The sequence below is a fragment of the Oncorhynchus gorbuscha genome, linkage group LG02 (assembly GCF_021184085.1).
Source record: "Oncorhynchus gorbuscha isolate QuinsamMale2020 ecotype Even-year linkage group LG02, OgorEven_v1.0, whole genome shotgun sequence".
In the NCBI taxonomy this organism is placed as follows: Eukaryota; Metazoa; Chordata; class Actinopteri; order Salmoniformes; family Salmonidae; genus Oncorhynchus; species Oncorhynchus gorbuscha.
In genome coordinates, this window is record NC_060174.1 from 24,060,696 (window position 1) to 24,085,849 (window position 25,154).

The 25,154-nt window shown below is 42.4% G+C and overlaps 1 protein-coding gene across 6 annotated transcripts in view; it reads right to left on the reverse strand.

Annotated features, from left to right (window-relative positions):
* The window catches only part of LOC123999505 (kelch-like protein 25), a 48,546-nt gene extending 24,943 nt beyond the window's left edge, over positions 1-23,603 (reverse strand). For 2 of the 6 annotated variants that reach the window (XR_006832474.1, XM_046305380.1), the window contains exons 1-2: positions 23,404-23,603; positions 17,407-19,261 (exon numbers count right to left, since the gene is read on the reverse strand). Coding sequence is in view for 4 of the 6 variants with exons in the window: in XM_046305380.1 (XP_046161336.1) it covers positions 17,445-19,214 (1,770 nt within the window). In the remaining 2 variants the exon portion in view is untranslated. Of the gene's footprint in view, positions 1-7,383; positions 8,742-17,406; positions 19,262-23,403 lie in introns of those variants that run through there. The other 4 variants (XR_006832475.1, XM_046305398.1, XM_046305390.1 and 1 more) reach the window with 4 other exon arrangements.
* Positions 23,604-25,154: the final 1,551 nt, after the last annotated feature.

Here is a 25,154-nt window from a genome sequence, read left to right on the forward strand (position 1 = left end):
TCAGTAGTGTGTGTGGCCTCCACTTGCCTGTACGACCTCCCTACAACGCCTGGGCATGCTCCTGATGAGGTGGCGGATGGTCTCCTGAGGGATGTCCTCCCAGACCTGGACTAAAGCATCCGCCAACTCCTGGACAGTCTGTGGTGGATGGAGCGTGATATGATGTCCCAGATGTGCTCAATTGGATTCAGGTCTGGGGAATGGGCAGGCCAGTCCATAGCATCAATGCCTTCCTCTTGCAGGAACTGCTGACACACTCCAGACACATGAGGTCTAGCATTGTCTTGCATTAGGAGGAACCCAGGGCCAACCGCACCAGCATATGGTCTCACAAGGGGTCTGTGGATCTCATCTCGGTACCTAATGGCAGCCAGGCTACCTCTGGCGAGCACATGGAGGGCTGTGCGGCCCCCCCAAAGAAATGCACCCCATACAATGACTGACCCACCGCCAAACCGGTCATGCTGGAGGATGTTGTAGGCAGCAGAACGTTCTTCACAGCGTCTCCAGACTGTCACATGCTCAGTATGAACCTGCTTTCATCTGTGAAGAGCACAGGGCTGTAAGCACAACCCACCTGTGGACGTGGGTTGTTTCTGACCGTTTGAGCAGACACATGCACATTTGTGGCCTGCTGGAGGTAATTTTGCAGGGCTCTGGCAGAGCTCCTCCTGCTCCTCCTTGCACAAAGGCGGAGGTAGCGGTCCTGCTGCTGGGTTGTTGCCCTCCTACGGCCTCCTCCACGTCTCCTGATGTATTGGCCTGTCTCCTGGTAGCGCCTCCATGCTCTGGACACTACGCTGACAGACACAGCAAACTTTCTTGCCACAGCTCCCATTGATGTGTCATCCTGGATGAGCTGCACTACCTGAGCCACTTGTGTGGGTTGTAGACTCCGTCTCATGCTACCACTAGAGTGAAAGCACCGCCATCATTCAAAAGGGACCAAAACATCAGCCAGGAAGCATAGGAACTGAGAAGTGGTCTGTGGTCACCACCTGCAGAACCACTCCTTTATTGGAGGTGTCTTGCTAATTGCCTATAATTTCCACCTGCTGTCTATTCCATTTGCACAATAGCATGTGAAATTTATTGTCAATCAGTGTTGCTTCCTAAGTGGACAGTTTGATTTCACAGAAGTGTGACTGACTTGGAGTTACATTTAATGTATGTAGATTTGTGAGGGAGAGTCTAGTACTCTCTATGTTCCCTGTGTCTAGCTACCAGCTGCATGGCGTTACAGTTGGAGCACCAGTACTTTGGGCCAAAACACCATGTTTCCTGCGACAGTAACATGTGCCACAGAGAGATAAGATGAATATCCACAAAATCTGATGTAGTGCCTCTGCAACAGCCACACAATTAGCTGGTTTAGTCTTTCTGGAAGCAGGGGGTACTGGTTGGCATGGTGTCACGACTGCTTGTTCTGGCAAATTAACTGGATTACTGATCTAGGCACAGTCACAATGCAACTACCCAATACAATCCCTCTGGACTGGAGGTAAGAGAAGCAGTAACATAAGTGTACCATGCTTTCAGACACAATGTCACGTGTTGGGACTGGGACACACATGGAGCTGCAATTTTGCTTTAAAAGCAGCAATATGCTAATTTTTGGGCATCCCGATCAAATTCACATAGAAGTGTTATAGATCTTTAATTCTAATTGAAAGCAACATAAGCACAATATCTATTGCCATTTCTATGCTTCCCGTTAAATCTAGTTTGAGTCTTAATCAGGCTTAAAAAACTGAAAGTAAAAACAGCTGGAAAATATATTTCACAGCGGTTTACATTTACATTTACATTTAAGTCATTTAGCAGACGCTCTTATCCAGAGCGACTTACAAATTGGTGCATTCACCTTATGACATCCAGTGGGACAGTCACTTAACAATAGTGCATCTAAAACTTAGGGGGGGTGGGGTGAGAGGGATTACTTATCCTATCCTAGGTATTCCTTACATGGTTTACATGGTGCATATCAAATGTCACATACACATGGTTAGCAGATGATAATGCGAGTGTAGCGAAATGCTTGTGCTTCTAGTTCCGACAATGCAGTAATAACCAACGAGTAATCTAACCTAACAATTTCACAACAACTACCTTATACACACACACGTGTAAGGGATGAAGAATATGTACATAAAAATACATGAATGAGTGATGGTACAGAACGGCATAGGCAAGATGCAGTAGATGGTATCGAGTACATTATATACATATGAGTAATGTAGGGTATGTAAACATATTAAGTGGCATTGTTTAAAGTGGCTAGTGATAAATTTTTTACATCAACTTCTCCATTATTAAAGTGGCTGGAGTTGAGTCTGAGTGGCTGCTGCCAACATACTATGTTAGTGGTGGCTGTTTAACAGTCTGATGGCCTTGTACCTATGATGGGCATAAAAATGTCTAAATGAATTATTCTGTCATGGTTTAAGAACAAATTGTCATCCAACCCGGTTCCTGGAGAACTACCTTCCTGTTGGTTTTTGGTCCAACCACAGTAACTAACCAGGTTCAGCTTATCAACCAACTAATTATTAGAATCAGGTGTGCTAGAGTCTGGTTGGAGTGAACCTACAGGAACGCAGCTCTCCAGGAACCGGGCTGGAGAGCCCTGCTCTACACGATGCATGCTTTTTTAATCAAACTGAAATTAGGTGAACTATTAGAATTTTAGCAACCAGGAAATGGCAGAGCAATTTCTGCATAGTGCATCTAACTAGCAAAGCTCCGCTAGTGCCATGTAAAGTTTTGGTCCCATGTTTCTTGAACTGAAATAAACAATCCCAGAAATGTTCCATATGCCCCAAAAATCTTACTCTTCTCAAATTTTGTGCACAAATTTGTAAAGATAATCCATCCCCCTGGCAGGTGTGGCATATCAATAAGCTGATTAAAACAGCATGATCATTACACAGGTGCCCCTTGTGCTGGGGACACGATACCACTTAAAAAATGTGCAGTTGTAACATAATGCCACAGATGTCAAGACTTGAGGGAGTGTGCAATTGGCATGCTGACAGCAGCAAAGTCCACCAGAGCTGTTGCCAGAATTTCTCTACCAGAAGCCTCCAATGTCATTTTAGAAAATTAGGCAGTACGTCCAACCGGCCTCACAACCACAGACCATGTGTAACCACACCAGCCCATGACCTCCACATCCAGCTTCTTGATCTGCGGGATCTTCTGAGACCAGCCACCTGGACAGCTGATGAAACCGAAGAATGTTTGTCTGTAATAAAGCCCTTGTGTGGGCAAAGAAAAATAATAATTGATTGGCTGGGCATTGCTCCCCAGTGCGTAAGCCAGTCTCCCAATTTCAATTGATTGATATCCTTGCGATCAGCCATAACACAGCAAAGCTGAAAGTAATACCTTTTGAAAAAAGGCAGAGACACTATTACAGATGGCTATGAGAACTGTCATAGTATGGTCAGACAAAATGATTGTTACTTGCAAAACAGAGATTGTACAGCTTTTATAAAAGGAGAACTCACCCCAGTCAGTCACTTTGGAAAGTTTTTGACAAACTGCCTACATGGAAAGGAAGCATCCTATAATGGTGCCACATTGAGCTCTTCAGTATGGGCCATTCTACTTCCAATGTTTGTGTACGGAGAGTGCATGGGCTCGATTTTATACACAGGTCAGCAACAGCTGGGGCTGAAATGGCTAAATCCACTAATTTGAAGGGGTGTTAACATAATTTTGGCCATGCATCTCAGTGCTAGAGGCGTCACAATAGACCGGATGTGATGCAGCCTGCATTCAAACCAGGGACTGCAGTGACGCCTCTTGCACTGAGATGCAGTGACTTAGACCGCTATGCCAGCCGGGATCCCAGAATTTATAAATCTATTGGGCTCACGAGCAACGACTGAATCACTTATTGTGGTGAGATGATACGGTTAGGGACCTCAATGTATCTTAAAAGAAATCACTCTCATGCACTTATAGAGATCACAAATATCATGGATACATGAGAACTAGTGGATATATGGAGGCTGAAAGACCCTGACCTAGCAAAAAAGTATTTAGTCAGCCACCAATTGTGCAAGTTCTCCCACTTAAAAAGTTGAGAGAGGCCTGTAATTTTCATCATAGGTACACTTCAACTATGACAGACAAAATGAGGTGACAAAAATCCAGAAAATCACATTGTAGGATTTTTAAATGAATTTATTTGTAAATCCCATTCTGATATCTTGCTCTTATTTCTCTTCCTGAGGGTCCCAGTGATCAAATGAAGTGCAGTTTTCTTTGATAAAATCCATTTTTATAGCCTAAAATCGAAACATTTTGTAAACCGTTTGTGCCGTGAATTCCATCTCTATCAATTTTTTACTGAGCATTCGACGTAATTACACACGGCAAACCATCGTTTATCTAGTCATGGTTGGTTTCAGTGCATTCCTCTGGATGTTTGCAAAACAGCCAAACGTCATTGTTTTTTTTGCGGGGAGTATTGACCAAAGTGAACTGATTTGAAGACAACGAGCAATCACTTCCTTGTGCACCAATCATTTTAGCGAAGCTTCGTTGATTGACTGTATTTCTGCCCAATGACCACTGATCTTCTTGAAATCTAGCTGGGTAGATAACCAATGAGCTGAGGTAAATGCCAGTATATAATGGTTTTGAGTTGGACCACCATTGTTTGTAATCGCACGCGTAACGAACTCCATCCTCACCTTGACGATCAGAGGAGTTGCTGTGAGGCTTGTTACGGGCAGCAGTATTTTGGAAAGTTTTTCAACGATTTCATTGAAGATATGGCGAATAAATCAGGAAAAGAGAAGTCAAAGTCTAAAGTGAATGTGAAAAAGTGAAAGTGAGAGATTTTTTGTTTGAGGAATCTGTTTCTACAAGGACAGGACGTACTTCTGGACGGGTAAGTGCTATATATATATTTGTTTTCTTTTCTTTCTATTAAAGATGATATTTTCCATATTTTTATTCAAATGGAATGGAGTAGAACAGCAAACACACACATGGCCACTGCGCCTGCTACTCCTCCCCATTTCAACATGAAATAGCCATTGGGTGCTGTTCAGGGGAGGGCAGGCCCACAAAAATGGCCGGAGTTGAATGGAACAGCACTTCACCTCAGTGACTGTTCCCTCTGCTCTATACAATTCATATCTGTTTATTTTATGTGATGATAAAAGGTGGATACAATACAAATATTTGTTTTAATGTTTTCTTTCACAGTGATAGCGACTCCGACTGGGAGCCCCCAGTGCCAAGCTGCCCGCTCTACCTCTGCCCCCAGTAGTGTTCATATGCCACAGTTCATTACTGCAGGCATGACTGTGCCTCAGGGCCAAAAGGGCACAGCATGGAGGCGTCGTTGTGTTCTGTGTCGCATGAACTGCACCACTTGTTCAGTTTGCCCCTGCTTTACATCAGAAAGAGACTGCTATGGGATATGGCACAGGCAGCAAAATATTGTGTCGAGGACTTCCAAAGGGTGTACTGTTTAAAAAAATGTTAAAAAATGTTTTACATTTTTTTTTTGTGTGTGTGTTAGAATTGCTTTTTGATATGTTGTATATAGTTATTTGCACTGTTGTATATAGTTATGTAATTTCACCAATTCGGCCACTTGGGTACATTTGGGCAACTTGTGTGGGACACCTGGGTGACTTCATGCTAAATGTCATGTAGCTCACCCATTTCTGAAGTTATCAGTCTGACACTTTGCACACCTACAGTTGCCCTCTTGTGTTATCCATCAAAATTATCTCCAGCATCCTATCTGACTGTGTGGCTATTCTACTACATATGAAAGATGCTACAACAATAAAAGACAGAAAACGTATGCTCTTTCTTTCTCTTTTCTTCCACCAGATCTGTGTTATATTCTCCTACATTCAATTAACATTTCCACAAACTTCAGAATGTTTCCATTCAAATTATACCAAGAATATGCATATCCTTGCCTCTGGGGCTGAGCTACAGGCAGTTAGGTTAGGGTATGTCTTCAGGCGGAAATTGAGAACAAAAGGGATGCAGCCATAACAGGTTTTAAACACTGTTTCCCATGCTTGTTCAATGAACCATAAACAATTAATGAACATGCACCTATGGAACGGTCATTAAGACACTAACCGCTTAAAGACAATAGGCAATTAAGGTCACATTTATGAAAACTTAGGATACTAAGAGGCCTTTCTACAGACTCTGAAAAAGAAAGATGCCCAGGGTCCCTGCTCATCTGCGTGAATGTGCCTTAGGCATGCTGCAAGGAAGCATGAGGATTCCCGATTATCGTCTAAGGAATGAGCGTTACACCGGGGCCTGTACTCTGGAGTGGTATCGATTTGGAGGTGGAGGGTCCGTCATGGTGTGGGGCGGTGTGTCACAGCATCATCGGACTGAGCTTGTCACTGCAGGCAATCTCAACACTGTGTGTAACAGGGAAGACATCCTTTTCCCTCATGTGGTACCCTTCCTGCAGGCTCATCCTGGCATGACCCCCCAGCATGACAATGCCACCAGCCATACTGCTCATTCTGTGTGTGATTTCCTGCAAGACAGGAACGTCAGTGTTCAGCCATGGCCAGCGCCGGGCCCAGATCTCAATCCCATTGAGCACGTTTGGGACCTGTTGGATCGAAGGGTGAGGGCTAAGGCCACATTCCATTGCTGTTAGTCACGTCTGTGGAACTTGTTCAGTTTACGTCTCAGTTGTTGAATCTTATGTTCATACAAATATTTACACATGTTAAGTTTGCTGATAGATCTCAGCTCTGTAGACTTTGCTCAGAAGAGACGAGCAGTAGATCATTTATTCTGATATTGCCCCTACGTAGCATGTTCCTGGTCACAGGTTCAGGACTGGTCAAATAAAACCGCAGGCCTACTCAGATGTGGCGGTAATTAATGCCCATGCAGCATTCAAGGTAGAATTGTTCATCAATTTAGAAAATTCCAAGGAATGGGCATAAACTAAACTGAATGTCTGTATATCGAAAAGAGATTTGTTTTTAACCCTCAACTTGCCAAATTAAGCCCAGTTTCAAATTATCACTGAGAATAACTGCTTGAGACATGAGATGTCCACGCACTATTCTGTTATTGTTTTTTTACTAGTCTTGACCATAGGAGTCCAGGAAACAAGTGTTTTGTCTGCCAAATTAAAAGGGCCACAGTGCTGAGGTTATTACCTTTTTGAAGATTGTGTGCCACGACATATACAGTTGATATTACGGTTTCAATAATTTAATCATAAAAAAAGGCATACTGAAACGTGTTTCTTTTTCTTCACCCTTCCCAGAGTACTTGGGGGGGGGGGGGGGGGGTACTCGAACAGTCAAAAGCCTATCCCGATCAGACAGGAAATCTAGAGATGAGATGAAATAATGAAGTCATGAAGCAAATCTAATATAGACACGGAGGCATTTTGGTAAAGTAATGTGAATTAATCATGGTTAATAAGTGATAAGCGGTCACTACCATCATGGGACTATAAAATTGTTTTATTCTGCGTTACACTATTCAGACCCCATAAGAGCGCATGTAACTTTAAATGTATCTTTGAAACCAAAGTGTTAAATATAGAACAGAAAACGAACCAATCTCAAAAAGCATTAACAGTAAAATTAGAGGAAATGGCCATGTGTTTAATGTTGCCCATTTAGTACAGCCATTAAGTATTCTCTACAGTGTGGCTGCTTGCGGTGGAAAGTTCTGGTGAAAGAACAGGCAGACTGTAGCCTGAGGTGTGTAGCAGCCTGGCAGGCTCCCCCCGAGGACCATTTACTGTAGTGGAGCTCAGATGTCCGATATGACTGACTGGGTGCTGGGCATCTGTCCTACATCTCTGCAACTTCGTCAAATTGCCCAGGGTATCGGTGGTAAACTCAGATTGGTTCATTAAAGAAAGACACCATTACTGTATATCTGTTCAGAATTATGGTCAACCATCACTATATAGTTGCCTCTGGGTCTGAGGTTCATAAAAACATACTTTAAAATATAATAGCATTGGGTGGAAGCAGAAGACCTTTGATTCATACAGTATTATTTTTATAATTTAACCAAGCAAGTCAGTTAATGACAAATTCTTATTTACAATGACGGCCTACACCGGCCAAACCCAGATGATGCTGGGCCAATTGTGCGCAGCCCTATGGTCATTGCTATTATCATTGCGTTTACTTGATAGCTACCTACACAAATAGCTAGCTAGAACAAAGTGTTAATAAGATAAATTAATTTAAAAAGATTAAAAGCAATACCAATAAGTTATCCAGTAGTGATACAACCTGGATTCGAACCAGGATGTCTGTTGCGACACCTCAAGCACTGAGATGCAGTGCCTTAGACTGCTGAAGCCACTCGGGAGTACTGTAAATAGGATACTTTAGTTTGCTGAGAGTGAAAGTGATCACGATGTTATAGTATCCCCTTATATTCTGCTCGGGCGTAATTCAATTAAATCTGAACTCAGTATGGAGCCTAACCACTGAGCTGGAAAACCCCCATCTCCAAGCCAAGCAAGACAGAGACACCTCTTCATAGTTTTAACACTATTATTTTCCTCTTCCTCCCACAACCAACCACTATCACACTATACAGGAAGGAGTAAAGATGTAAGCCACACTCAGGCAAATAAAAACCATAAGCTCAAGGCCCTGTGGGTGACTTTCACAAACAAATGTCAGGAATGAGAAGAGGATACAGGCCTTTGACAGTCACCATCTTGAACTGAGGAGAATCCACCCCTAGGACACAGCGAAGCAAAGAGAGGTATCATCCCTGTGCCAAGAGAGCATTCTAATAGGTCTACACCTCCCTATGGACATTCATTAGATTCAAAACGACGAAGCGCTTTGGGAGGGCAAAGCCTGTGAGACCAACATGGTAGAAACACTATGTAAAATGTATCTTGCGTACGGATTTGCTTCATTTGCCCAGCTAGGGTGAATGCGTCAGTGTGGAGAGCAATTTACAGAACTCTTCACAGTAGAGGTCGACCGATTATGATTTTAACACCGATACTGATTATTGGAGGACCAAAAAAGCCGATTCCGATTAAAAATCGGTCTATTTTTTAAATATATTTGTAATAATGACAATTACAACAATACTGAATGAACACTTATTTTAACTTAATATAATACATCAATAAAAATCTATTTAGCCTCAAAAAATGAAACATGTTCAATTTGGTTTAAATAATGCAAAAACAAAGTGTTGGAGAAGAAAGTGCAATATGTACCATGATAAAAAGCTAACGTTTAAGTTCCTTGCTCAGAACATGAGAACATATGAAGGTTTGTGGTTCCTTTTAACATGAGACTTCAATATTCCAAGGTAAGAGGTTTTAGGTTGTAGTTAACATAGTATTTATAGGACTATTTCATATACCTTTGACTATTGGATGTTCTTATAGGCACTATAGTATTGCCAGTGTAACAGTATAGCTTCCGTCCCTCTCCTCGCCCCTACCTGGGCTCGAACCAGGAACATATCGACAACAGCCAAACTCGTGGAGCGATGGGTAACGCTGCTTCAAAAGCCACGGCCCTTGCAGAGCAAGGGGAATAACTACTCCCAAGTGTCAGAGCGAGTGACGTTTGAAACGCTATTAGCGCACACCCAGCTAACTAGCTAGCCATTTCACATCGGTTACACCAGCCATTAGGCTGATAGGCTTGAAATCATAAACAGCGCTGTGCTTGCGAAGAGCTGCTGGCAAGACACACGAAAGTGCTGTTTGAATGAATGCTTACGAGCCTGCTGCTGCCCACCATCGCTCAGTCGGACTGATCAAATCATAGACTTAATTATAACATAACACACAGAAATACTTAGCAGAATCCGGAAACTATCATTTCGAAAACAAACGTTTATTATTTCAGTGAAAATTCTGGCAAATTAGTTCGCAATGAGCCAGGCTGCCCAAACTGTTGCATATACCCTGACTCTGCGTGCAATGAACGCAAGAGAAATGACAATTTCCCCTGGTTAATATTGCCTGCTAACCTAGATTTCTTTTAGCTAAATATGCAAGTTCACAAATATATACTTCCGTGTATTGATTTAAAAGGCATTGTTGTTTATGGTCAGGAACAGTCGTCCAACGATTGTGCTTTTTTCCGCAAATGTGCTTTTGTTTAATCATCCCCCAGCGTTGCATCGATTATATGCAAAGCAGGACAAGCTAGATAGCTGTGTAGTAATAACTAGTGAATTTGATTGATTGTTTTTTTATAAGATAAGTTTAATGCTATCTACCAACTTACCTTGGCTTCTACTGCATTCTCGTAACAGGCAGGCTCCTTCGTGGAGTGCAATGAGAGGCAGGTCGTTAGAGCGTTGGACGAGTTAACTGTAAGGTTGCAAGATTGGAACCCCTGAGCTGACAAGGTGAAAATCTGTCATTCTGCTCCTGAACAAGGCAGTTAACCCACCGTTCCTAGGCAGTCATTAAAAATAAGAATGTGTTCTTAACTGACTTGCCTAGTTATTTTATTTTTTTAAAGGGCAAAAATACCGATTTCTGATTATGAAAACTTGAAATCGGCCATTCCGATTAATCGGTCGACCTCTACTTCAGACACACAGGCAGGCCAAATTAAGCACATCAGTACTCCAGATAAATTTTCCATACAGTGTTTCTACCATGTTGGTATTGAAAAGGGTTCACCTAGGGTTCATGATACGGGCTATATCAAATGTTTGATATATTATAATAATCGATATGCTTATGTTGTATTAAAAGAAGGGGAGGAGTTTTAAGACCCCATCCTCCTTACATTTATAGGGTCCTAGACTACAGATTAACAATATATATTCATTATAGAGGTTTAGTATTGTTCCACATGTGTTTAGGCTCTCTGCCTCTTACGAAACTTTCTGAGAAATGTGTGAATGAAGACCGAACTCTGCAAGGGAGTGTAAGAGATTAGTCAAACATTCCACTATAAAATCAACTTGGACATTTACTGCTAAGCTTTTATATAGCTATATAAACAAGAGTTTGTGTTGAGTAGGCATGGTTTTGGTCTCAGGAGTAGAAGATAATGATGTATGCAGTGACATCACTAGGGCTGGACTACAGGTTTAATAAAATAACTTGGGACCTTTTACCTTTTTGCAGAACTTACTCAGAAACATGCGCTGTGTTCCTGTTGTCAACTTGTCTGCAAATGCATTAAAGGTTTTAATGAGTTAATTAAAGATAGTCAATGCTAATTTCACCAATGATTGACAAGGAAACGAACCAACAGTATCAAAGGCTTAATATTATGGACCAATGATTCAAATTTCCTAAATTATATTTCATAGAATCATTCCTCATATTGGATTGGATTAATAATCATGCCTATTCGACCACCCAAAACCATCCAGTGTAACCCTAGTCCTCACAGGCTGGCTTCTAGTCAGGGGGACAAAAAAAAAAGTCCTCATTAAAATGTGAGCGCTTCAAGCCCTGACATCTGATTAAGTGTAAGAGGGTACCAAAATGTCTGACAAGAGGCTCCAGTCGAATCTAAAATGATTAGGATACGCACTTCTGGCATAAAAGGTGCCTACTGAGTACTGACATGTTTTTCTGTTCACTGGTTTGGTCCAACACTATGGCTCAATCATATTGCTGGGGAGTCGAGACTGTCTTAAAGTTCAGGGGCAGTACCAGAGAGATACTTGAATAGCAGGTGGAGTGTGGCTAGATGCGGGCAGGTAGTCTACTCTCCCCTTTAACCTGATGTAGTTGTAAAAATATTTAAAAAATAAGTAAGTAAGTAAATAACTGAAACAGGATTCACAGGCCTGCTCACAGACCAAAGCATGTGGGTGTCTGTACTGTGACCACCTCACCTCTGACTCCTTTACAGGGGAAGTTGGTTGCAGTCATTCAACAAATTGTGTTTAGGGAGAAATGTGTGGAGAGGGTGAGGATGTAACAGCAGCTGTAAGTTCAAATGAAAATCAAATTTTATTTGTCACATACAGATGGTTAGCAGATGTTAATGCGAGTGTAGCGAAACGCTCGTGCTTCTAGTTCCGACCATGCAGTAATATCTAACCTAACAATTTCACAACAACCAGAGTCACCCAGCTACAGTCTCCCAGGCAGCCCAGCCGCCACATTCATCAGTCAGGGCGAGAGGAAGGGCAGCCACCCTGGGGATCCAGCCTCTCTAGCCTGGACCCCAGGGGCTAATTATGAAGCTGGGCCATCTGCTCCTTTGAAATAGAGCCCTGTGATGTTTGTAAGGTGAGTGTTAATGATTACACACAGGAGACTAAACCTCAGCTCACAGCACAGGGGTAATGTGAACTAAGTTAGTTGCTTCAGTTCTCACCAGCCTGGTAGATGACTGGACACTGACTTGAGCCTCCCTGTCCCCTGTAGCAACATCATTTTTTAAATATTTTTATTTAACCTTTATTTAACCAGGTAGGCAAGTTGAGAACAAGTTCTCATTTACAATTGCGACCTGGCCAGGATAAAGCAAAGCAGTTCGACAGATACAACGACACAGAGTTACACATGGAGTAAAACAAACATACCATCAATTATACAGTATAAACAAGTCTATATACAATGTGAGCAAATTAGGTGAGAAGGGAGGTAAAGGCAAAAAAGGCCATGGTGGCAAAGTAAATACAATATAACAAGTAAAACACTGGAATGGTAGTTTTGCAATGGAATAATGTGCAAAGTAGAAATAAAAATAATGGGGTGCAAAAGAGCAAAATAAATAATTTAATTAAATACAGTTGGGAAAGAGGTAGTTGTTTGGGCTAAATTATAGGTGGGCTATGTACAGGTGCAGTAATCTGTAAGATGCTCTGACAGTTGGTGCTTAAAGCTAGTGAGGGAGATAAGTGTTTCCAGTTTCAGAGATTTTTGTAGTTCGTTCCAGTCATTGGCAGCAGAGAACTGGAAGGAGAGGCGGCCAAAGAAAGAATTGGTTTTGGGGGTGACTGGAGAGATATACCTGCTGGAGCGTGTACTACAGGTGGGAGATGCTATGGTGACCAGCGAGCTGAGATAAGGGGGGACTTTACCTAGCAGGTTCTTGTAGATGATATGGAGCCAGTGGGTTTGGCAACGAGTATGAAGCGAGGGCCAGCCAACGAGAGCGTACAGGTCGCAATGGTGGGTAGTATATGGGGCTTTAGTGACAAAATGGATTGCACTGTTATAGACTGCATCCAATTTGTTGAGTAGGGTATTGGAGGCCATTTTGTAAATGACATCGCCAAAGTCGAGGATTGGTAGGATGGTCAGTTTTACAAGGGTATGTTTGGCAGCATAAGTGAAGGATGCTTTGTTGCGAAATAGGAAGCCAATTCTAGATTTAACTTTGGATTGGAGATGTTTGACATGGGTCTGGAAGGAGAGTTTACAGTCTAACCAGACACCTAAGTATTTGTAGTTGTCCACGTATTCTAAGTCAGAGCCGTCCAGAGTAGTGATGTTGGACAGGCGGGTAGGTGCAGGTAGCGATCGGTTGAAGAGCATGGATTTAGTTTTACTTGTATTTAAGAGCAATTGGAGGCCATAGAAGGAGAGTTGTATGGCATTGAAGCTTGCCTGGAGGGTTGTTAACAGTGTCCAAAGAAGGGCCGGAAGTATACAGAATGGTGTCGTCTGCATAGAGGTGGATCAGGGACTCACCAGCAGCAAGAGCGACCTCATTGATGTATACAGAGAAGAGAGTCGGTCCAAGAATTGAACCCTGTGGCACCCCCATAGAGACTGCCAGAGGTCCGGACAGCAGACCCTCCGATTTGACACACTGAACTCTATCAGAGAAGTAGTTGGTGCACCAGGCGAGGCAATCATTTGAGAAACCAAGGCTGTCGAGTCTGCCGATGAGGATGTGGTGGTTGACAGAGTCGAAGGCCTTGGCCAGATCAATGAATACGGCTGCACAGTAATGTTTCTTACTGATGACGGTTAAGATATCGTTTAGGACCTTGAGCGTGGCTGAGGTGCACCCATGACCAGCTCTGAAACCAGATTGCATAGCAGAGAAGTATGCATGGTGAGATTCGAAATGGTCGGTAATCTGTTTGTTGACTTGGCTTTCAAAGACCTTAGAAAGGCATGGTAGGATAGATATAGGTCTGTAGCAGTTTGGGTCAAGAGTGTCCCCCCCTTTGAAGAGGGGGATGACCGCAGCTGCTTTCCAATCTTTGGGAATCTCAGACGACACGAAAGAGAGGTCGAACAGGCTAGTAATAGGGGTGGCAACAATTTCGGCAGATAATTTGAGAAAGGGTCCAGATTGTCTAGCACGGCTGATTTGTAGGGGTCCAGATTTTTCAGCTCTTTCAGAATCATCCTTTAAGACTACAGGGGTTATTGGGTTTGAAGGTCTTTTCAGCAATACTCCAATCCCACTATAGTAGCTCAGCATCAGCAAACACACTCACCTACCTTTCAGATAAGAACCATAGCATTGGATTAAATAACATTGCACAATTCAGGCACATGCATAACTGTAAATAACTGCGATGGTCTCATTTATTCATGATAAAAACAGGACATCATGTCAGTTTAGGAAACTACAGGGCTGTACTTTAGACTATATTTAAATGGGGGTAAGGTACATTTGGGATCTACCGGCTTTCACAACTGAACAGCACCCACCCCCATTAGTGTATCTCTTGGTTGCTCCCTGGTCACGCCATGTAAAACCGATTGAGCCCCAGCATGTTCTCCAATAGGCTAATAGCCAATTGACTGGAAAACCTCTAATGCAGCTCACAAATAAATGTCTGAGTGGCTTACTGCTCTGCTGATCCTGATAGAGGCACAGCGATTTCCCCCTGATAAACCTTCTAGCCTTTACTGCTACTATAGTACTAGCTACCACTCCCAAAAGCCATCATCATCCAGGTACTGCAGAGTTTGTACTTTTCCAAATCATTGCTAAGAATAATGAGAATGACTGTAGGTTGTACTCGTCATTGTTTTCAGTCTGGTTGTATTGGCGCCCTCTAGGTACCAAGCTAAAGCTAGCTAACCCAGAAGTTGCAGTCGAACAAAATGCTTTATTACCAACGCGGTATTGTAAACACATCATTCGTGGCCGGTGTTTGCAGACTGTTCTGTACAGCTTTGACAGTGCTACTGTATCTTTTTTTGACGCGCAAAGACAAACAGTGTTCTATAGTATGTATGTCGTGAAGCTAATAGCAGTGACATCATTACTGTGCAACTCCGGTAGTGCAACATCTGAAAAATACCGCACCTGGTAGTGTGTACCAGTGCTCAACAAGTCGGCGAAAGCCAACATCACCCACAACAGAGAACGGTTGGTTGTCAAGAGCAATGAATTCCATCATCTTGGCTTTAACGGATTTCGCCCGAGTGGTCTCGCTGAAATGATTACTCTTTCAAATGACTGCTCAATTCACACAGCAGACATTGTTGGCTAGTTTAGGACTACTGTGTTGCACTTAGAGCACAAACTTTTACGTGGAATCATTAAGTCATGTACCTATGTTATATAGGTATGCACAGCAGCTTTGACATTGGTTTTGCACGTTCCAATAGGTTCACCGATATATCGTGCGTCCCTACCCCTTTCATTGAGTAGCCACACCTCCCCTCAGCACACAAAATACAAGACGGATTCCCCTAATGACTTTAAACTAGAGGTCAACCAAATAATCGGAATGGCCGATTTCAAGTTTTCATAACAATCTGAATTTTCAGGAGCCGATTATACCTTTATTTAACTAGGCAAGTCAGTTAAGAACACATTCTTATTTTCAATGACGGCCTAGGAACGGTGGGTTAACTGCCTTGTTCAGGGGCAGAACGAAAGATTTTCACCTTGGGTGATCCAATCTTGCAACCTTACAGTTAACTCGTCCAACACAATTAACAACTTGCCTCTCGTTGCACAACAGGAGACTGCCTGTTACGCGAATGCAGTAAGCCAAGGTAAGTTGCTAGCTAGCATTAAACTTATCTTATAAAAACAATCAATCATAATCACTAGTTAACTACACATGGTTGATGATATTACCTAGCGTGTCCTGTGTTGCATATAATCTGACTGAGCGGTGGTAGGCAGAAGCAGGTGCGTAAACATTCATTCAAACAGCACTTCCGTGTGTTTTGCGAGCAGCTCTTCGTTGTGCGTCAAGCATTGAGTTGTTTATGACTTCAAGCCAATCAACTCCCGAGATGAGGCTGGTGTAACCGAAGTGAAATGGCTAGCTCGTTAGCGCGCGCTAACTAGAGGGACGGAAGCTATACTGTTACACTAGCAATACTAATAAAGTGCCTATAAGAACATCCAATAGTCAAAGGTTAATGAAATACAAATGGTATTGAGGGAAATAGTCCTATAAATCCTACAACCTAAAACTTGTTACCTGGGAATATTGAAGACTCATGTTAAAGGAACCATCAGCTTTCATATGGTCTCATGTTCTGAGCAAGGAACTGAAAACTTAGCACATATTGCACTTTTACTTTCTCCTACAACACTTGGTTTTTGCATTATTTAAACATGTTTCATTATTTACTTGAGGCTACATTTATTTTATTGATGTATTATATTAAGTTAAAATAAGTGTTCATTCAGTATTGTTATAATTGTCTGTATATATATATATATATATATATATTTTTTTAATCGACCGATTAATCGGTATCGGCCTTCTTGGCCCTCCGATAATCGGTATCGGCGTTGAACTTATAAAATCGGTCGACCTCTACCTTAAAAAGCAGAATTTAGACAAGCTTAGCAGTCTGGCGTTCACTTATCCTGAGATCAGTCTGCCGAGTGTGTACATAACAGCTAGCAGACTTGAGTCGCTTTCACTTGAAAGCCTTTGAAAATCTGAATTTGGGGAAATTTAGTACACATCTTATGGAAAGTGCTCCATGAATATGTTCAAAGGATGACAATGTATACATTTAACTATAACTATTTGAATTCTGCCCCGTTTTATTATATCTGATGAATAATGTTAGTTCATAAGAAAGAGGTTGTGTGACATGGACAAGGGGTAATTGGAAATGATAACCATTGTGGAAGAAGGAATGTATGTGTCTAAAGTAAGCAAAGAGAATCCTTAACCTGTTTGAACCGACCCGGCTATAACCCTGTGGGGATAAAATAAGACAGCGAGAGTTTTCCGTATCTGGGGAGGGGACTGGAATTGTCAAGTGGTAATATACTGTGGTGAGACTTCAGGAGATAATACAGATATAGTGTGTAATGTATGTGCGCTAGTGGGTTGGAATGGACTTTAGAAGCAGCTTTGTCCTTTTCGGAGAGAAGGAGGGGCATTCAAGACGCTATGACAAAATGTGAGGTATTTAATCCAATGTACATGGTATTATGACAGAGTATTTTAAATTGGTTAATGAACACATAAGAACTAAATTAATCTAACACTTACCCAGTTCTGGAGACCACTCCTTGTTCATGTCAAGGTTGCTAGGCAGGTAGATGTTTCCAGGTGCTTACAAACGCAGTGGGAATTAGTGAGTAAGGCACTGTGGTTATACTGTTCCAGCTATCAGACGTGGGGTCATAACAGTCTAGCGTCTTGCAGCGCTGCGTCCCAAAGTAGCCCCCCACCACGTACAGTTTGTTCCCAGAGGCCACCGCATGGCAGCTCATTCTTTTAGAAGTCATGTCCCCAACACGAGACCACTGGTTGGTCTCACAGTCAAAGCGGTAGGCGGAGGCGGCGGTGAACTCAGTGTCTCCGCCCATTATGAAGATCTGGCTGCCCAGAACAGCAGCGGCTGTGTATCTCCACGGTTGCGGACATTCTGCTGCGATGGCCCAGCGGTTCTCTAGAGGGTCATAGCACTGCACCTTTGAGGCCTTGTCTCTGTGTATGGTGGTACCACCAAACACAAACAGCTTTAGCTTGGCGCTGACCACAGCTGCATTGCTAACACCATCTCTGAGCGGCGCCATCATGGTCCATTTGTTGGTGAGTGGGTCATACCGCTCTACCTGTTTGAGGGAGACTGAGGGGGAGGCTGGGAAGATGCCTGCTATGGCAGTGTGGCCACCCACCACATACAGCCAGTTCTCCAGTTCAGCTGAACCATGGCCAAACCGTGCTATCAACATGGGAGCTCCTTTAGACCACTCCTCGTGGACCGTGTCATAGATCCAAACATCCTTGGACACCCCGTTCTCAGAACCCCTCCCCCCAGTCACGTAGACCTTACAGCCAATTGCACAGGCGCTGAACTCTTTCCTGGGACTGGGCAAGACCGACTTGGGAATGATCTCCTTGGCTTTGTGGTCCACCTGGTAGATCTTATCACACATGAAGGTCTGTCCTCCCAAGATGAGCAACGTGTGGCCTGCCTTGCGGGGCCGGGCACATGGGCTGGTGACCACCCCATCATTTTGCAGGATCTTCTTCTTACACTGCATAGCCTCCTCCACTATCTGCCGGCTCCTCTTGTCTGACATCACCAGCTCCTCGCAGGCCACCGCCTCAATCAGACACTCAGAGGGCAGCAGGGCCAAGCGGATTCCACCCAGCAGCTCAGGGAGGTCGTCTCTGCGGCCGTCCAGGTCGTAGCGCACCCAGCGCATCACAGCATTGAACACAATATGCTCGTCCTCGATCTCCAGCTCGTCGCTGAGGATCAGGTTCAGCAGCTTGTCTTTGTTGAGGCTGTAGAAGTCCTCTGTGTCCCGCAACGCCTCAAAGTGCACCAGGCACATCCTCCAGGAGAGCTCATACAGCTGTTTGCATTGGTGGGCATCAGACAGTAGCATCATACCCAGGCAGTTGGACAAATGCAGGTTCTTCTCCAGGAACTCCGCCGCAGCGTCTCTGATGTCGTGGAACTGCAGCATGTCTCCCGCCTCCAGCAAAGACTCCGCATTCTCCTCGTTGATGATGACACGTGACGAGTAGGCAAAGTCCAGCAGCAGCTCCAACACCTCTGGATGCACACTGTCTCTGAAGTTCACCTCGTTGTCCAGGCTCTCACGGAGCCCGCCGCTGAACATCGCCTCAAAGTAGCGGCTGCATGCGGCCAGTACCGCCCGATGGCAGGGGAAGGAGCGGTCCCCCGCCCACAGCGTCACATCAGTGAACATGCACTGCTTGCGGAGGGTGTTGAGGTGGGTGAGCACGCTGTCTGGATGCGAGGGCTTATGGAACAGTGAGATGTTCATGGAGCCCGTGCTGGTCCGGGACTTACGGTTTTCATGGACGCTGACTGACATGGTTTCAGAGACCTCCAGGGAGTGGCTTGTCCTAATTTCTCCAACTACTGAAAAACAAAAACAGAAAATGAGATTCAAAACAAACTGGTGGATATTTTTCCCACCATACAATTTTGTTCTAAAGTTGAGCTCAAATGGGGATTTATTGTTAAATCAAATCAACTTAAGATTCTTTACATCTACTCATTGGCCCAAAGTTAAGGGCAGACTTAAAATATAATTTGAAAAAAAGTATTATTTATCCAACTGATCATAGACAACCAAATGGGGGAAATGTATTCAATTACTAGGCAACATCTAGATCATGTGATCTATTTGACGTGCTGCTTATTTGAATGCCATTCCTACATTGGAATAATGCCTATTACAACACCTCTAAGCCTAATTGCAGAAAATGGATCATCCTAAGGTGGATATGTCTATTGAATCAAACAAGTTAGGCCTATGATTTTGGTTAGGCTATTTAAAGTGCTTTTTTTTTATTCTTCAAAGTCACTCATGTAAATGAACCATGCTTAGTAGGTACAACATTATAACATCACTTGATGTCTGAAATTATTCAGCAGTCTCAGCATTTTTTATTAATAGAGCTCACACACACACACACACACACACACACACACACACATCATCGAAGGCCCACAGAGTAATGCGGCCAGAATGCGCCCGAGCTAAATTGCACATTCAAGCCACTTAATGAATCTCCTGAGTAAAGCATAGCCTAATTGTTAAGAGTTTGTGGGAAAGCCTTTCAAAAATCAACCTTTCAAAGTAACCAAATCCTATTTATTAAATTGTAGTAGATACAGTTCCTAGCCTATGTTATGTCTTATCGATGGCCTACATGCATATTAAATCATTAAGCAGACTTCCTGGCACGTTTCATAGCATATCAGCAAATCTACAGTTGAGCCGGTTTATTAATAATGGTCAGTCAACATAGGGCATCCCTTTTTAAAAACGGTCTCTCCCACTTGTCATCAAAGTCCACAAAACACTAACAGTAATTAATAAACCAATTCAGAGCTTTCAAACCATTATATACCACAGAGTATTCGATTAGTGAAGTCATTCCAATCTCAGACAAGCAGACATTGCACTCAATATTCATTAGAATGCTTTTCTTTTTCAACAGAGGGGAAATATCATGGGGTGCACACTGCTGCTCAATCACTGTTAGTACTTCTACCGCATAGCAACACTCCAATCCCAAAAGGATCAAGTCTTCTTTTAACTACATGGCATGGAAACAGATGAGTATATAAAAGCCCTGTTTCAGGAACTTAATTTTAATAGTAGCAGCCCAAGTATGTGTGCTGACATGCAGTTTGGGGTCCATAGCAGACAGGTTTGGGTTCAGTTGTGGCAGGTTGGAGGGCACAGACAGGCATACACACATCAGCAAGGCATTTAAAAATGTCAATGTCAGGTTGACAGGGAACACAATGCAGCAGGTCAGTCACAAAAAAGATGGGGCACACAGCAAACCATGACATTTAGTAAATGCAAAGCAGTGCGATTGTCCTGTACCAATTACACCAGCAAATACCGCTGATCCAGACACAGACTGAAGAGGGTTGGGGGGGCAGCATCAGATCCCAAAAAATGCTCCCTCAAGAGGCCGGTCTGATTAGGGCTGGGTGATATTTCATGTAGTCAGGAAAAATGCTATGCAGCTTATGAGCTGGTACGTGCTTCTACACCTGCATTGCTTGCCGTTTGGGGTTTTAGGCTGGGTTTCTGTACAGCACTTTGAGATATCAGCTGATGTACGAAGGGCTATATAAATACATTTGATTTGATTTACTTAGGCCGGGGAACCACAAAATGGCCAAAGGAGTTCTGATGGTGGTTTATGTTACTCAAATAAACGTTTATTGGTCAGGCTAACAGTTTTGAAGATGTTATCACAGGTGCAGCAAAAGGCTTGGGTTTCTAGGTCCTATAGTGCAGTAATGAAGAAATACAATAAACAAAAGTTCAACTCTAAAAATTAAGACATATCAGAACGAGCAATATCAGAGGCGGCAATATAAATATGTGACTGGTGTGTGTGTGTGTGTGTATAGACAGCATGACTAGAAAAGGTGTGTACAGCAGTAGTCATATAGGATGAGCAATGACTAGAATACATTAAATAAATAAAGTGGGTAAAACAGTACGTAAACATTTAAGTGAGCAGTGTTGACTATGTACATAGGACAGCAGTCCAAGGTGCAGGATAGAGTACAGAGTGGTAGCCGGTTAGTGACAGTGTCTAAGGTTCAGGCCAAGGTACTGGACGGAGGCCAGCTAATGATGACTGTTTAGCAGTCTGATGGCCTGGAGATAGAACCTGTTAATCAGCTATTACTGCCAATAATAACTGCCAGTCATGCCCAGCATGATCAGGACGATGCTGAATCATTCTCTGTGAGACTAAATACCAAACTTCCAGGACATTCACACATGAATGGGGCCTCTTAATTAGATTACCAATAGGCAACTTAGAAAAAAAAATGTCCCCATTTTCCCCATCTTGTTTCTTCCCTCCGTAAACATCTCAGCCCTTCTAACTAAACGCCTTTCCAGGATCTTTTCACATGGTGTTTGTATTCCAGTGCTACTCCTTTTTATTAGACACAGGGAGGATGGAGGAGAACTGGGGGTTCAGGAGTCTGAAGCAGGGAACTTCTCTGCATTTGTGATGCTGAATGGATCACCAGCTGGTTTGCAGTCCTAATAACCAAGAGCTTCTATCAATCCGTAGGGACTCTACATGGCCCATTGGGAAATGGCTGGTGTCTGTGCAACTGAGGCCATGTGGGTTCAAACCCTCACGCTACTTTGACAAGCCAGTGAGTTAGTCTAATGAAAAATGTTTGAAAGAACAGCTCCAGGGAGTCAGGGACCTTCAAGCCAGAAGCTTTCAAAGATGAAAATTATTCTCTTAGTAGAAGAATTAATCCTTTATGGCTGAGAAACAATTATTTTGGAGGCCACTTTGCCATCCTGTTCCAGATGGACCAGAGAAAAGCCAAAGAGTTACATTTTGGACTGAATCTGCCATCTAAAGTGGGATGAATTTATTAATGTGTCTGGTCTGGTGTGACTTGGAAAATGAAGATTTTAAATTGTAAAAGTTGTCATTGTAAATTAACTTATTTTCCAAAACTAAGTCTAAAAGCTATTTTGTTTTACTGCCTAACTTTTAAATTATTTTAGTCACCAAGGTCCCAGTTTACTCCTAGCCTATTAATGCTATAGCCCTGGAATTATGCATTTTGCTTTCAACGTCTCAGTAGGGTGCCAAATAACATTTATTTTTTCAAACGTATTCATGAATGGAAATCAACCATGTTGTTTAGTGTGTTATGATTATTATTAAACAAAGACATCAAAATACACCCCTATGTGCCAGCCAGCAAGATATAACTACGCTGATAAATCATATTGAAATCCTGGGTGGTGGGCGGCTGGCTACTTTCAAACAAATAACTTAAATAATTATCACGTTAACGAAGTATCACCTAGGCTACAACAGCTGTTGAGTGAATAAATTTAAATTGTAAAACTCCTATAAAAGTACAAAAAGTTGCATTCAAGACAAAAGGTGGCGTGGTTAGATAGCTTCAATTTCCTTCAGACAATTGAACACAAGCCACATGTGGAATCATGTCATGACATCAAAGCTGGCATTCCAATAAACGTTGCATTGTAGGCTAGCTAATGAAGTCCGATTATGACAATAGCGAAATTAATTGAAACGCTCACATTGTTAAGGCAAGCTAAACTGACAGCCTTAGCCCCCCAAAATATCTTCAGAAAAATCTGGTCAGGCCTTGCACGTTAACGCTAGCTAGCCAATTATCGATGGTTTCGCCAAAGGACTAGATAGTTAGTTTGCTAACTGGTTAACTCGTTAACGTTACATTGTTTTCTCCTTCTATTTCTAGAGTACCACCAATTTGTATCAAATAATCCTGTTTAACCCTATGTTATGTCAAGCTAACTAGCTAGTTATATATATGAAAATAAGTTTAACAGCTAATTTACCTAGCCAGCCAGCTAACTAACTACCAAACAAACTTTAGCTGAAGTAACGACGTCCACCTAGTTACTCCTTCTGTCAAGACTTCAGATGACAAGCTAGCCAACATCCAGATAAACACTTGCAAAGTAGCCTAATAACAATTGACTGCATACTCACATACATATGGTTGTTAAACGGGAATCCAAGAAGTGTATAGTTTCTGGTTGATTGATTAAACCATGATTTTACTCTAAGTAGTTGAGGTCCTTCACGCCACTTTGTCTGCAACTGGGTTCGGTCTGAGGTGGGAAATCAGGAAAAAATGCATATCCAGTGGTATGTTTCTTTACCCAATTCCGGCAACCTATTTTATGCAATTCAGCACAACAACCAATAAAAGTAGATCTTTGGGTGCGATTTTGACAACTAATAGACCAATCGGATTAAACGACAGAATGGGATCCGCCCTCTTCCTCTTGGTGGTAACAGCAAAACAATAGCATGCCCACTGACAATTAATGAATTACAGTACATAGATCATTTGTAAGGGAAAGTGGATATCTAGTCAGTTGCACAATGAATGTGTCTAATGCATTTAACCCAATCCCTCTTGCCTCAACCTCTTTCAAGTCTCCCCACAAAGATGAGGGCACTCTCTCTCTCCCAAGCAATGATATTACTCTAAAGACAAGTCTTGTAAAATTTTCCAGAAAAACTCATCAATGAAAATGAACATGAAGTTCAACCATTGAACAAGGAAAAATACATGTTACTCATTCGGTTCATGTTTTGCACTACATTGACTTTTAAAAAAAAAACTTGGTGTGGCTTCATGTCTATAATTTTGCCTTTGTCTAGTGTAGAGTTCCCTCTAGTGGAAGTAGGCCTACAACTGTACACCACTGCAGATACTGTGGCATATAGTGTAGAGTAAATACAACTTATCTGTTCACAGAAAAGCCATCTCCAAGGGAATGAATAAGGCACTTCAGAAGGAGGTAAGCAAGCAAGGTGCATTATGCAGTCCAATACTCCAATATAGAATATAGAACTGCAATGATATCCCTTGAATGCCAGAGCGCAGCAAAGAAACATCTCTAATACTGGTACTTACTAATTAGGGACACTTGCGATCAAGTAGTCAATGTAAGCTGTTGTTTTGAAGGTAACATGTTTTCAACACAAACAAACTTTTTATAAAATATGTTTCATTTTGACCTTTGAAACAAGGTCAGATCTTCAATGTTATATCCACTATCAGAAAAAAAGAGAATAAGATGAGCAGCACCTCCTACTGGATAGTTAATCTATCTACAGCTATCCATTTGGTGTCCCATCCAGGGTTTTAACTAAGGCCAACTCTGCTTAGCTTTGATATTTGTCACTGACTACTACCTATGTGCTATCGTGAGAATGATTACTGAGAGATCCCATTAATAAATAAATAGATTTACTGCTATCAAAGTCATTTCAAAGGGTACGTTTAACAGAGCAAATGAAATGTAACTTTACTTTATAAGTCATATAACATGAATTATAAACTGGATTGTTTGAGCTCTGAATGCTGATTGGCTGAAAACTGTGTTATAGGGGACCGTATACCACGGGTATAACAAAACACTTATTTTACATTGGTAACCACTTTATAAAAGCAATAAGGCACCTCAGGAGTTTGTGGTATATGGCCACTATACCACGGCTAAGGTCTGTTTCCAGGCACTCTGTGTTGTGCATAAGAACAGCCCTTAGCCGTGGTAAATTGGCCATATATTCACCCTTGTGCCTTATAGTTTAGTGATACAAGGTCTATATATATCTTTTGCGAAGTCATTAACAGCTATTGTTTCAATTAAATCCAAACTTCAACTAAAATTAGACAATACATATAGGCCTAGGGTTTCAAGATTTGGTTGATTTGAAATGTAATA